The following is a 15,130-nucleotide window of genomic DNA, read 5'->3' as shown; positions in this document are numbered from 1 at the left end:
GAACTACTTGTGGCTGGATCTGCAAAATCAATTGAAATCAAACAGCCTCTGCATTTGGATGCACATGCCAATGAGCATCCAGATCTATGTCTGCAGTTCTTAAAAGCAAGGATATTCAAGATACTTCAAAGAGCATTTGTGGATTTCTGAGATTATGGGGGGGGGGGAAGTGGGGGAAATCGATGGTAATAAAGGGACAGACTTTTTACATCCCCATTAAATATAACTTATGAATGTCAAGAACACATTCTAAAAGCTGCCTTCTTGCAGTCAATGATTTGGTTGAATGTTTTTTTATCTTTGGTCTTCATCAGCAGCTTGCATACTCTATCATATTGTTAGGGATAAATGGAAATCCTCAGTGCCTATAAAACTATAGTTCACTCGTCCCATTGCAACCAGTTTGGGCTTAATGGGAAATAGAACCAAAGTGGCCTTTATTTGGCTTTTGATATAAAATGTCGGTTTATTTCCTGGTGACCTGACCCTTACCTACATTCCAGTGGCTCGCATAATAAAAGCCGGTTTAAGCTGGAAACTTCCCTACTATGCATTTCTGTATCACGTTTATGCTTATGGCCTTGCTTATTGTTACAAATGTGCCTTGCATAGAAATGTCAAACGCTATTCCAATGCCCCTCATATCCTTGACTTGTAACACTCCTTTTGATATGTAAGCAGAATAATATCATGTCTGTCTCTGGTTTAGGGGGCGCCCGGTTGCAGCTGGGCCTCCCCTCAATAGTTGCCTTTGTCTGTTGCTGCATAGTGCTTATCTCAAGGACATGCAAAATATGCAGACATGGAGTCTGAAAGATAGTCTTGATGTTTCTACTTTGTCCTTCCCCCTGTACCCCTTTACCTCCTTACATATGCCCCAAAGCTATGACAGTTAGCAATTGCTTCTTTTGTATTTTATGACGTGAACCCGATATTGTAAACTTCGGGGTAAGCCTATATAAACCCTTGAACATCAATAAACGAGGTTCCCATGCTGGCCTGCTTCGGCTTGTAAGTATTGGGTCCCCTTTGCAAAGGTTTTTGTCTCGTGTTACTTGATCTCTGATAGCGGGTTCATTTGCACTCAGCTCCGCACTCTTCCCGGGTGTAATAAGCGAGTTGGGGTTGACAGGGCGACTTGCGTGTTGGGTTTGGACCTAACAATATCAAGAGCATACTTCCTCCAAATTAATTGTAAAGATTACATTGCATATGAAATGCCACTTTTTTTTACTTCCTTCATTAGCAAAACAAGAACAAAGGTCTGTTAAGGGGCCATTTATCTCTCTTTGCCTCACAGATGTTCTGTCTGAAACTTCCTCCTTTGTAATTGCAGGATGTTGCACGGAGGAACACAATAGTTCAGATGCAGGCAGTTCTTCAGAACACCTCCCATTACTCATGTATATCTTGAACAAATAAATGTCCATGTAAAATTAATGGCAGTTAAATAACCTGGATCCAAAGATCAGTCTAGGTATTTCTGCACATGCAGCTGGTTTTCTAAGTTTTCTATTTCCTGTCACTGTCTTTTTCCACATTGCACTCCCTGGCAAACTGCTTCAAGCATAGGGGGGCTTTGTGAGACCATTATCCAGTGGAGTACAAGCAGCTGGAGTTGGGGACAAAAGTAGTAGCTGGGGGGGGGTTGCTTTGAATCCTTGCCAATACCTTTAGAACTATTTTCAGTGGAATACCCTAGAGGGAACCATCAGAGGCAAAAATAATTGCAGTGGTGGTTTTTTTTGCAAAGGTGGTCCATATGAAGTCCAATTAAGATATGTCATGTCGCTTCAATGTGCAGTATAATACCTGTGTGGATCGCATGCGTTTGTGTGGTGTGCCTTCTTTATCTGCTGAACTTCAGAGAATCAGTGGTGCAGGCAGAAATTTATGCCTTTTGCTACTGCTTAGGACAGGGATGGGGAAATTGGTGGATTTCCTGTTTGGACTATCAACTCGCACCATCCCTTATCATTGGTCATGATGGCTGGGGCAGCCAGAAGTTGAAAGTCCAACAACATTTGCAGGTCGCCCATCTCTCTTTTAGGATGCCTGTGCCACTTGAGGCACCGGTGCTATGACCTATGACAGTAAGTGTTGTCTTCAGAATTTCTGAGAGGGCAAAGGAAAGCTGGTTCTTTATTGGACCACCTTCTGGGTTATAAGAGAAAATGCCATCTCTTTCCTCCTAAAGTTAGTCTAGTAAAAATATAATTGTATTTTGTTCTGAGACCAATATGGCAAATACCATTTAAAACACTTAGCATTTCTAACTTGGTGACTTTCAGAGTACTTCCCCTGTATTATGTTCATGTTTTGAAATTTAAATAGCTATTTGACTAGTAATAATAATATTGGCTTACTATAAAGCCAGCAGTCTGAAAAAAGAACCAGGGATCAATATGGATTTTTAAAAATCTTTTATATTTTTTTAAAAAGTCTATGCCAGTTGTCCTTAAAATGTTGCTTTCAACAATAATTCTAGGGCTTTGGATTGACTTGGAAATTTCGTACAGTGGATCTTTTCTAATGACCCTGGAGACCAAAATGAATCTGACCAAACTTGGGAAAGAACCTCTGGGTGAAGCACTGAAAGTTGGAGACATTGGCAAAGAAGGGTAAGGAATTTTACTACTACTTTGTTGTTGTTTTCTTCTTCTCCTCCTGCTCTTCCTCCTCTTATTGTTATTATATCCCATCCTTCCTCCCAGAAGGAGCCCTGGGAGGCAAATGGGACAAAACACTAAAAACATCGTAAAACATCTAAAAAATCTTAAAAATAGAGCATCTTAAAACATTGTTTTAAAAAATACATTAAAAAACATCTTAAAAAGCAATTCCAAAGCAGGTGCAGACTGGGATGAGGTCTGTACTTCAAAGGCTTATTGAAAGAGAAAGGTCTCCAGTAGGTGCTGAAAAGATAACAGAGATGGTGCCTGTCTAATATTTAAGGGGAGGGAATTCCAAAGGGTAGGTGCCACAACACTAAAGGTCCGCTTCCTATGTTATGCGAAACAGACCTCCTGATGAGATGGTACCTGCAGGAGGCCCTCACCTGCAGAGCGCAGTGATCGACTGGGTATATAAGGGCTAAGACGGTTTTTCAGGTATCCTGGTCCCAAGCTGTATGGGGCTTTGTACACCAAAACCAGAACCTTGAACTTGGCCCAGTACCTTTAGTACAAAAAGCTGTTAGTAAAATTCTAATAGCAATTATAGCTTAATTCTTTGAAAGAGCTGAATGAGTCTGAAATTATTTCTTGATAATGGAGAACTAATACTACAGCTATGGGGAAGCTGCTGTAAACCGATCTCAAACTCTGTTAATGTGTATGTATGAGGGCTAGTTAGTCTTGCAACCACCTGCAATTTGATGCTCAGGCGGGCTGCAAATGCCAGCTTTAAAGTTAGCTTTACATTGCTCTGGTAAGCTAACAGTAATAACAATGCACTGAATACAGATTATTCCAGATTTTTTTTTTCAATTCCTGGTTTCTCTATCCCAAATAAGAATAGGAAGAAAAAAGGGGCACAATGCAAATTTTATTTATAAGCAATAAATAAAAGCAGCCTATAAGCAATAAATGAAATGAGAGAAAATAATTTTTGTAAATCGTATGTATGTCTTTGTGCGCAGCACTAAAAGACATATTCAATCCAATATTGAAACGGCTGCAAAAAGCAACAAGGCACCATTGCTACCTTCTAATACCCCCTCCCCATATTCTGTGCACCTTTTAGGCATGGGGTGGGTGTGTTTTTAGTCCTTTTGGAGGCTTTGCACTTTTCCTCCCTAATGCTGGAGGTTATTTCATTGTCCGCGTTACAGGAGAATAGCAAACAACTGTAAGGCTACCTCTCCCTGTCTGTTGCATAGACACAGAATATTGTGCTCCTGGACTACAACAAGGCTAATGAGGAAGACAAAATACAGATGCGGAACACAGGACATCCATTATATGTGAACATAAATCAGTAGGCGTACGCTATTTGGTCACCTTTTATTACGTGGTGTTGTTATGTGCCTCCAAGTCGACTACGACTGATATGATAGTACTCTTCGTGCTTGAAAGGCTGCCAAACAGAGGAGTGCCAGGATCTCTTCTTGATCGTCACGGAGTGCAGGACATGAAATAACGGTCTTAAGTTACAGGAGGCCAGATTTCAGCTGAACATCAGGAAAAACTTCCTAATTGTTAGATCAGTATGACAACTGAACCAATTACCTAGGGAGGTGGTGGGCTGTGCAACACTGGGGCATTCAAGAGACAGCTGGACAGCCACTTGTCAGCTATGCTTTAAGTTGGATTCCTGCATTAAGCAGGGGGTTGGACTCAATGGCCTTGTAGGCCCCTTCCAACTCTACTATCCTATGATTCTATGGTTTTTGTCCACTTGGAATGCATAGACTTCTTTGGAAAAGCACTTTGGGATGAACTGTGTGAAGTTTGTCAGATTGACTGGGAGAATGGGAGGGATTATTTTTCCTCCTCCTTGATTTTTTTTTAATCTTTCATTGTTTCTACCTGAAAACTAATTTTAAAAAAAAATCAATGGGCATATGCATGTTTAATAAGACCTAAGGAAGAGAGGTCATAGCTATGGTAGAACTGGGTACCTTCCTCTTCCACATTGATTCCGCTTCCCCTCTCTGTACTACTATTGAGTTGTATTTGAATCTAACACATACGTTAGTGGTTATTCTTGCTTACCTATTATTAAGAATTAGTATAAATATTTTGTCTAGTGTTATTGTTTTGATGGTACATTCCTGGTTTACACAGTTGAATCAATGTATCTGATATTGTGCCAAATGTTCAAGTGTTGCTGCATGGTCTAACATGATTTTAAAAAAAAAGAAAAGCTTTGCTTGAATGTCAGCTAGCTAGTTCAGTTTGCTTCATGTTTGCCAAGTAAAGCCCCTCCTAGTTAAAGGTAGTCGGCAATTTTGAAATACTGTATTTTCTCTAACTTGTATTTTTTATTTTTTCCCTTTCATTTTCTTTCCTTTTTTTAAAATAATATTTGGATTCGTCAATCTGTGGATTTATATTATCTGGTGAGTGGTATTTGTCATCACATCTCACCCCTTGTGGAGTGTCATTCTGTTAGTGCTGAAACCATTCAAAGGGCTTTCTTTACTGAAAATAAGGGATAGTTGTATTGCAAGTTGTTAGCCCCTTTAGTTGCTGAAGCCACCTGCCTCTCTAAGGTCATTGTAGTACCTTATGTAGCCTTGATGTGGACATGGCATTCCTCAGAATTAATATCTGTCTTTAACCCACATTAGCTACCTTCTTGAATTACAGAATCAAGGCTAGATTCTTTAAATTTGCTTGAACGTACTCATTAACTGATTTTTGTACATGCTAGGTAACTGATTCTACCTAGAATCACTGGAATGACTTCCAAACTAGCAGAGGGAGAGAGGAAACACAAGAGAATAAAGTCCTATTTTCCCTGGTTTTCTTGGAATGTCTGAAGCTGAAGTTAGAGAAAGAAGTGTGTGCCCTCTCTATATTTACAATTTTGCCATGTTTGTTAGAGCACCTCTGGGTTTTGGCTTCAAGGAGAAAACACTGCAGCCTCTGTACTCATCAAGTCTACAGATAAAATCTGGTCCTCTGACTGATCTGCTAACTCATGATGCTTTATTTGGCATTATGATTATGATAACCTGACCAGGTACAATGGTACTAAAATTAAATTTCACAGGACCAAACTACATGTGATGTGAGAGATCCATGACTGGATTTCCCAACTTTTAAAAACATACCTAAAAGCAGCTGCAGAGGGGAGGGAGCCACTGGATTGACAACAGTGGATATTTGCCTCCCCATTCCTGCTGCGCTAATAGCAGCATTGGGGTGGAGTGGGGAAATGGCACAGGGGGAAGGCTAAACAGGCCCAGCTCTGCTGACCCCTGTCCAATTCCTTCCCTGGCAGCTTCTTTTAAGTAAACAAACGTTGGGTCATCTGAATCTCCAACATCATGTATATTTTGGCCCTAAATATAACAACTACAAACCTGTTGCCCAGGTTTTCCCGTTTTAAAAATCAAACAAACCAAGGAACATCAACACATTAAGAATCTTATTGGCAGTGTTATCTGATCTAAGTATTGAGCAGTACAGAGTTTCTTTCTCTGAACTTACAAGATTTTCCATTTCTCCCCTTTTCCCTGCTGCCACTACCAAGACACCTAATTGGGTATACCTTCCTGGTTCCTGCATGTACATTCAGCACCACTTCTCTCTCCTTCCCCCCAGCCCCAACCAGCAGCTCCTAAGCACCCTTCTTGCATCTTCACTTTGGATAAGGTGTCCCACAGCTGTCAGGTGGATTCATAACAACATTGCTCCGATCCAATAATCATAATGGGGTTATGAGTTTGACTCACACATTGTGAGACTCCTGAGCCCTGGCTTGTGTGTAGGTTAGTCACACCAAGTTGTGCAATTTTTTGTGCTGGGGTACCTTTCTGTATAGCATGAATTCAGCTTCTGTCTGAAGAAAACACTTGTGGAGTCAACTTTACCCACCACAGTTAGCAATGAATTGCAACATCTGGAAATTATGACCAGGTATTAAAAGTGTTTTTTGCAAAATAAAGGAATTCCCTGTCTTGTTCCCCAAAGTACACCAAATTCTAGGGATAGATTGGAAACTTTCATTATGTCTGCAAAGACTTATGGGAATGTACATTCCTTTTTCAAGGATTCTTATTTTTGAATAGTGCAGAAATACAGTGGATGTCAATTTTCACTTTTCTTTAAATTGCTATAAAGAAAGCCACCTAGATGTGACTAGAGGTCATTAGCCTCTCCCCCGAGGAAAATCCCCCCAAAGTTGCCATTAGCCCTTAGGGAAAGCTTCTATCAGAGATCCCTCATGCCTGCTATTAATTGTTGTTAAGAGGCAGATGTTGTGACTAATGTGTTGTGTGTTTAGCTTTGTGTCTAGTTTGACCCTTAGAATTCTAGTTCAGCTGTCTGTTCCTAGGAATATCGGTATTAATGGCTGTGGTCCAAAAGAGCTATGTCCACAGCTACAGGCGAGGACTATGCATTTAGCTATCCCTTTCTTTGAGGTTCTTATCATGGCAGCTCCCACTGCTGAAGAAACAAGCTGCTATTAATTTAAAAAGAGACTTGTCTCTCTCAACCCTTGGAGCTGTTGTGGCAAAAGCATACAAGACCCCCCCCCCGTGTTTACTGTTGTCTGTAGGCACCAACAGATTTTCTAATAACTTCACATTTTCTATGAATGGCCCTTAAAAATGGGGTGACCAGGGCCAGAATCATTTCATTACTTTATTGTAGGACACATTTTTTAACAGCACTTTGCGGTCCCTATATAAGACTTCAAAAGGAGATTTTAATTTGGATGAAAGCCTTTGTAACATTCAGAGTTCACTGTTTTCATCACAAAGCTCATTATAATGAGCTAGGATTTAATATTGACTTATGAGAGAGATGGCAGAATAATTGCCACAAAATCAAACAGTATTTAAGTTTTGTCCTTGGGATGAGATACCGAGATTAAAACAAAATGTAAGAAGTAGTCATGGAAGCGAGGGAAATGCTTTTGGTTGGGTTAGTGCTATTAGGCTTTCGGTTTCAAAAGATTCCTGTCTATGATCAAATTGAAATGGACCAGTGGCAGTTTCCAGGACCAGAATAGCAAACTGGAACCCCTGAAAAACTACAGGAAATATTATGTTCCAGCAGGTTTTGGAGGCTTGGGCATGCTTCTGACCAGTGGTCTGCTGCAGCCCCTGATGAAAGTTGCTGGAGTCTGCCCCATGTCGCCTTTATTATGAAGTTATGGAGAAGAGGGAATTATGGCAAATGTAGATTGTCATGCAAGCTATACATGCTGAAATTTCCTCTTCTACACAACTATTAAAGGTACAAGAGCCTTGTCCTGTTTTGCATCTGGCCATTCTAAATGGTTGGATGGGTGAAGTGGGGGAAAGTATCCATAGTGATCCAGAAAGCTTGGCAGGATGGTGCTGATAACTGGCTTTTCCATGTTACTATGAACACTCTGATAGGTTACCACTTGCAAATAGTCGTCTTGAATTCTGGTTTTGTATGGTAACATGTAACTTAAAAAATCTGAGCTTCTTGCTAGGGCAGGTGTTTGGAAAGGATGGCTATGACTGTCCACTTGTGATAATACAAGTGTGAAATATTCATACCAGATTAATACACCAATTAGGGAGAAATGGCAGGGTATGGCCTTTGGATTACAATTTAGGCATTGTTCCATTTATTTATTTAAGTAATTCTGGGTTAGGTGGCAATCCAATAATCATAACATTGGAGCCTGGGGCTAGGAATACCATATGCTCTCCATGCAAGGGGCTAAATCCCATGTTATCTTAAAAACACTTACAACAGAGCCCCAATAAGATGCATTACCTAACCTTATAATACAGCTACGAGAGTGGCTGCATATTATAACCAGCGTGGATCACATTCCGCAATGTTAAATTTAAGCATGATTGCATGGGAATCTTAAGCATAATGCACTGAACTCAATAAGCGTGCAAATGATCAAACCTGCCCTCCCCTGCCCCTTTCTTTGCCCCTCCCCCTCCAATCTCCTCCTTCCCCCTCCCCCTCCTTCCACTCCCCCCTACCCTCCATTTTTCCTCCCCCTCCCCCATGGTCAGTTTTACATATCCTAACCATGATTACATAGGAGTAAATCCCATTGAACTCAATAAGCATGCAAATAATCAGACCTGCCTTTCCCTCTCCTCTCCCTTGCTCCTCTCCTCCCCTCTTCCTCCTTCCCTGCCCATTCCAGCCGTCCCTCCCTCCCCCTTGTCAATTTTACCTATCCTAAGCATGATTGCACAGGAGTAAATACCACTGAACTCAATAAACATGCAAATAATCAAACCTGTCCTTCTCCTCCCCTCCCCCTCCTTCCTGCTCCCATTCTCCTCCTCCCCTCCCCATCCCCTGTAGTCAGTTTCACCTATTCTAAGCATGATTGCAGGGGAATAAGTCCCACTGAATAAGCATGCAACTGATCAATCCATTCTCAGTAAACTTGCACAGGATCCCATTTCTTACCTACGAGATTAAAAAGCAGAGAAATTCACTAATAGGCAAAAAACCTTGTGGTTTAAGAAGGTACCTATAGCCCACAGATATTTCTATCCAACTTTAAAAAGCAGGGAAATTGGGCAGCTGTAGTGAATGCACCAGGGGACCAGGGGACCTGACCTCCTCTCTGAGATATTGTACTGCCCTACAAATATGTAAAAATGCAAACACAATTTGGGTTAGTCTTACACAGTCCAATCCACTTCCTGTGGAGCTTGGAAGAATTTGTTAACATGTGCCTCTGAGCATATGGTGAATGGTGGCAACACCTGCAATCAGCCCAAATAATAGAAAGAAGACATGTGCTGTGCTGATCTTGTTTTAGCAGGAAGGAAGCAACATTATTAAGACAGTTGACATAGTTCAGATGGTCACTTTAAATATGTCTGATTTACTTTGCAATTTTAGTGCTTCTATTTCTGTGAATATGTGAAGTACAGCAACACTTTGCAAAATTTACACTAAAAAAACTCCAAAAACAATTGTGGGATAATGGCACTGATTCTGCAGAAGAGTTTCCAGTGGACATGAGGAGTGTCTCAGTTTGCACAAGATAAAACAGTGGGAGGAGAAATATATTGTAACAAAATTCTAGGTGTGCTCTATGTTTTTAAATGCCTTAAATGAAGTGGTTTAAACATAGTAGGCTGAAAACATGCATCTTGGGCGGGCTAAGTTTGTTTTTTCCAACAGCTAGAGTCATTCCTGAAGTAGCAACATACTGTAATCAGTCTGATTTTACATCAAACTGCAATTTCAGATTCAACTGTTAATGCACCCAAAATAGAAATAGAACATAACCTCCAGTTTGAAACACAAAAGGCTGTCTTCACCATCATATGACACTGACTAATAAAAAGGCTTTGAAATTAATAAAAAATACATTTGACACAGGTTTCTAGGATGAATAATGAGAGAAATAAAATTTTCTAAATTAGATTCTCTGTAGAAACAATAGTAACACAGGAATGAAGCAAAGTAAGAAGAACACTGACAAACATACAAAAATGTAATTCTCCATCTTTGGAGATGGCAGGTGTTGCCACCACTCACCATACGCTCAGAGGCACATGTTACCCAATTCTTCCAAGCTACACAGGAAGTGGATTGGACTGTGAAAGACCAACCCAAATTGTCTTTGCATTTTGGCAGATTTGTAGGGCAGTAGAATATCTCAGAGAGGAGGTCAAGTCTCCTGCTCCCCTGGTGCATTCACTTTAGCTGCCCAATTTCCCTGCTTTTTAAAGTTTGATAGAAATATCTGTGGGCTATAGGTACATTCTTAAACTGCAAGGTTTTTTGCCTATTAGTGAATCCTATATTGTCTCAGGCCTTCGTAGTAGTATGACAGCTGTATACTCTGAATGTGAGACCGCAACTGCTTTTACTGCTGCATACCAAATGTTTAAAACACTTCTGATTCTGCTACCACAAGGGGCAATAACTACTACTGTACAGGGGGCAATAAGAGGAAAATATATGATAGAATGGGCAAGAAAAGTGCATGATTCTTGCAAAAGCAACCCTCAGTTTCATACAGAAACCCATTTGGACCTTCCAAGCATGTCCCATCAAGTAAAAAAAAATGTGCTAAGTCAAAGTGCTCATTGTACTTTGGTGTTATAATTGTTTGCATTGTGTTTATTTGTCCTGGAAAGACACTACTGAAGAAGATACATTTCTGTGCATACTTTAAAAACTGTATCCCATTCCATTTGACTGCATGCAAGAAACTCACATGTGCTTCATTTCATTTTAAATAAGGTTTGTCACAGCTGTGTTGAAGGAAATAATTATTGTACAAAACAAGTATACTACAGTGTACATTTTTGTCTGGGGAGACAGACAAAGGGTGCCACCATAGTATAATCATATGCAATGAATGAAAATACTGTTCCAGCTCAGGTTAATGAAGTTTCACTTCAGCACTGAAATGTGTCCTTCCTTTCAGGTTCAGACCAAGGACATATTGCCTGGCAGACAGTGATGAAGAATCTTCTAGTGCCGGCTCCTCAGAGGAAGATGATGCTCCTGAAGCAACAGGAAGTGAGAAGCCTCAAGTGGCAGGAGGAGAAGGGTGAGCTCATCTCTGTCTTATGTCTGGTTCATGGCTAGCGTGATCTAGGCCAGGGTGTACGTGGATTTGGACAAATCCCAGGCTGAAGTGAGCCACTTTGAAAAGATCTTGGGCTGGTCTGAAATGAAGTGGGATCTCTCCAAAGTGCACTGAACCAAAGCAGAGACCTCTGAAGCAACTCAGTCACTTCAGAGATTCAGAAATTGAAAGACAAATACTGTAGGCAGGTTTCACTTCTGGCAGACATACTTTCTCTCATATCCGAAAAATGTCAGGGTGGGGACGGTTGGGGGGAGGGACGTCTCTTTTGTTCCTAATAGATCTAGCTACTAATCGGAAGGAATGGGTTTGCCAGGCTTCTCTAATCACAGTGCTTTGGGGGAGATATTAAAGGAATGCATCACCACATTCAGTTACTTAAATCAAACTTTAAAGGTGCCCAGCATAAAATTCCCTGGTCCATTTGTCTTCAGGAGCTCCTGTGGCTACAAATTCCAACCAGTTCTGTCAAACTGAGGGTGGGGGTGGGGATTATAGCTTTTTTAAAAATTTCCCCATAATAGTGAATGGGAAGAAATGAAGCTTCAGATTAAGTTCAGATCAAAATCTCTAAATTGGTCCAAACAAAAACGGGCTGTTTTTCAAAGTGCCAAGGTTCAAACCAAATCCTGTGGTCTGTGCTCATCACCCATACTAGTATTATACAGCCACGAGAGTGGCTGTATACTATAGTCAGCGGGGATTTTTCACATTCCGCAATGTTAAATGGAAAATATCCCCCCATGCCATTCTGAGGCTTCCCATAAGCTCATTTCAAAACAAAACCTTACAAAACTTATAGTTCTGAACTCAGAAACGCTTGCTTAACGACCCTGTCAATTTTCATGGCGATACACAAAACAGAGAGAATCGAGAGTTCAAAGTCTAAAAAGAGAGAAAAAAAACTCAGAGCCCTTTTGGACTTTTTTCTGCGAGTTCTCATAATCTGTTGAAATTCATTAAAAACCAGCCATGTTCACAGAGTACCTGTAATCCTAATACTGACCTTGCCCCATACTCTGACCTTCATCTACTGCAGTTTAAAAGTTAAAAAAAATGCCTGGTTGATTTTTAATTAATTTAAGAAATTTTGGCTGGAAGCCTATTATAACGCGGGGCATGCTCAGTAAGGACCAACTGTCAGTGTTCTAAAAGCCTCACAGCTGCTGGGCTTGGCTAATAAGAGGGCCACACCCACACCAGACTTGATTTCACTTGAGACAGTCATGGCTTCCCTCAAAGAATCCTGGGAAGTATAGTTTCTGAAGGGTGCTGAGAAGAGACTCCTATTCCCCTGAGAGAATGGTTAACAGTCAGCCACTCTGACTGAAGGTCTGTGAGAGGAACAGGGCATCTCCTAGCAACTCTCAGCACCCTTCACTAACTACACTTCCCAGGATTCTTTGAGAGAAGCCATGATTGGCTTTGAGCCATGGCTTTGAGAGAAGCCATGATAAATTGTTTTAAATTGTTTTTAAAAGATGTGTTTTTAAATTTGTATATTGTTTTTAATGTTTTTAGTTATTGTAAACCTCCCAGAGAGCTTTGGCTATGGGGCAGTATATAAATACACTAAATAAATAGATAAATAAATAATGATTGTCCAAAGTGTAATAGAGGCCTGGTGTGGATGTGGCCAGGGACAGCTTTGTTTTAAATTTGGGTGGGAGGTAGGGTTGCCAGGTTCAGGGCCTGAGACTGATCCTGTATCTTTAGGAGAAGAGAAAGTCAGCCAAGTGCCGGTGTTCTTGCAACATTGTCATGTGAAAAACCACAAGGTAGAATTGTCCCTTCCCCCTGCCCAACTGTGAAAGATACAGAAGACATCTTGGTTGGCAGGCCCAGCCTGGTCAGTTTTACCTATCCTAATAATGATTGCATAGGAGTATATCCAATTCAACTCAATAATCATACAAATGATCAGACCTGCCTTTCCCCTCCTTCCCCGTTCCTCGCCCTTTCTCCTCCCCTCTTCCTTCTTCCGCCTTCCCTGCCCACTCCAGCCCTCCGTCCCTCCCCCCCCCAGTCAGTTTTACCTATCCTAAGCATGATTGCACGGGAGTAAATCCCACTGAACTCAATAAACATGCAAACGACCACATCTGTCCTTCTTTTCCCCTCCTCCCTTCCCCATCCCGTGGTCAGTTTCACCTATCCTAAGCATGATTGCTGTGTGTGTGGGTGTGTAAATCCCACTTAACTCAATAAGCATGCAAATGATCAATCCATTCTCAGCAAACGTGCGCAGGATCCTATATCTTACCTCCCGGATTAAAAAGCAGGGAAATTCACTAATAGGCAAAAAAACCTTGTGGTTTAAGAATGTACCTATAGCCCACAGATATTTCTACCAAACTTTAAAAAGCAGGGAAATTGGGCAGCTATAGTGAATGCACCAGGGGAGCAGGAGACCTGAACTCCTCTCTGAGATACTGTACTGCCCTACAAAGTTGTCAAAATGCAAACACAATTTGGGTTGGTCTTTCACAGTCCAATCCACTTGCTGTGTAGCTTGGAGGAATTTGGTAACATGTGCCTCTGAGCATATGGTAAAGAAACTGCCCCATAGAGAAACATTATAGTGCCTGGCACTATTTAGTTTAAGTTAAGGAAAATAAAGGAGAGACATGGTGCATGATGTAGAAAAGGTGGATAGAGAGAAATTTTCCTCCTTTCCTCATAATGGTAGAATCCCCAGGGTCATCCAGTGAAGCTTAATGCTGGGAGATTCAGGACAAACCAAAGAAAGTGCTTTTCCACACAGTGTATTAACTATTGCATTTGCTACCACAAGATGTGGCAAATTCCACCATTGTAAATGGGTTTAAAAGGAGAATATACAAATTCATGGAGAATAAGGCTGTCTGTAGCTGCCAGCTATATTGTACCTCAGGATCAGAGGCAACATGCCCCAAATGCCAGTTACAGGTGAACAACCAGAGAATGCTGTTGCACTCATGTCCGGCTTGTGGACTATCATAGGCATCTGGTTGGGGAAACATTGTGGGGAAATGGGATGCTGAACTAAATAGGCCTTTGGTCTGATCCAGCGGGGCTGCTGTTTATGTTCTGCAGATATCTGCCCTAAAAATGCTCATGAACCACTCAACTGGTTTGTATACCAGTATGAGGTAATTTGAAATGCCATGGTGTCAAGGTGATACTGACGCAATTGAATGTAATGACACCCTCCATAGTTTTCTACTCATGAGTGAGAAGATGGCCTTGAGCATTCAGAGTAATGCCAGTGGAGTGCCCAAGTGACTCATGTTTTCTCTTCCCATATTTCTTGTGTAACATGCACAGTAATTATTCAGACATCTATCTTGTGGTGAGACATGTGAAATTCACATGTGCATCTTGCAGTGAGGAAACACATTTAAATCAATGTTCTGTGTGCTGTACTAGGAATAAATATAGAAATGCAAGTCACTTGTGCATCCTCTGATGGCACTTTTTTTTTTACATCTGAAGCAAGTTCTTAGTGAGTACCCACTCCTGACCTTTGGACCGACTTAGAAAACAACCAGTTTCATCCTTGCTTTATGTTGAGGAAGCTTATAGTGTTTCTAGGCCAGTGTCATGAGCCCCGTGGAGTTTTATTGGAGTGACAAAGAAGAAGATACAGAATGGGACCCAGGGGAGGCTTCAGCACTTTTGACAGGGACAGATCATCCCCTTTTCCTCCAGTTACAACAGAAGGAACACTGGCTGATCAGGAGCCAGTCCCTTCTCCTCCCCTTCCCCCCCTCTTCACCCAAACTGCACCTGCCGCATGCATCTCCTCTAGAGGAGAAGGATCTTGATGATATGCCACCATCATCACCCCAGACATGCAGACAACTGCACCAATAGGCTCAGCTGACCCCCCACTTTCCCAACTCGGAGT

General features: G+C 41.3%; 1 protein-coding gene across 4 annotated transcripts in view; it reads left to right on the top strand.

Annotated features, from left to right (window-relative positions):
* The window catches only part of TEX2 (testis expressed 2), a 139,807-nt gene that overhangs the window by 106,876 nt on the left and 17,801 nt on the right, over window positions 1-15,130 (top strand). For 3 of the 4 annotated variants that reach the window (XM_061615519.1, XM_061615520.1, XM_061615517.1), the window contains exons 8-9: window positions 2,489-2,621; window positions 11,077-11,202. In XM_061615519.1, coding sequence (XP_061471503.1) covers window positions 2,489-2,621; window positions 11,077-11,202 — 259 coding nt within the window. The remainder of the gene's footprint in view (window positions 1-2,488; window positions 2,622-11,076; window positions 11,203-15,130) is intronic. The other variant, XM_061615518.1, reaches the window with a different exon arrangement.

Source organism: Rhineura floridana, chromosome 3 (genome assembly GCF_030035675.1).
Source record: "Rhineura floridana isolate rRhiFlo1 chromosome 3, rRhiFlo1.hap2, whole genome shotgun sequence".
Classification (NCBI taxonomy): domain Eukaryota; kingdom Metazoa; phylum Chordata; class Lepidosauria; order Squamata; family Rhineuridae; genus Rhineura; species Rhineura floridana.
This window is presented reverse-complemented; position numbering and strand designations above follow the sequence as displayed.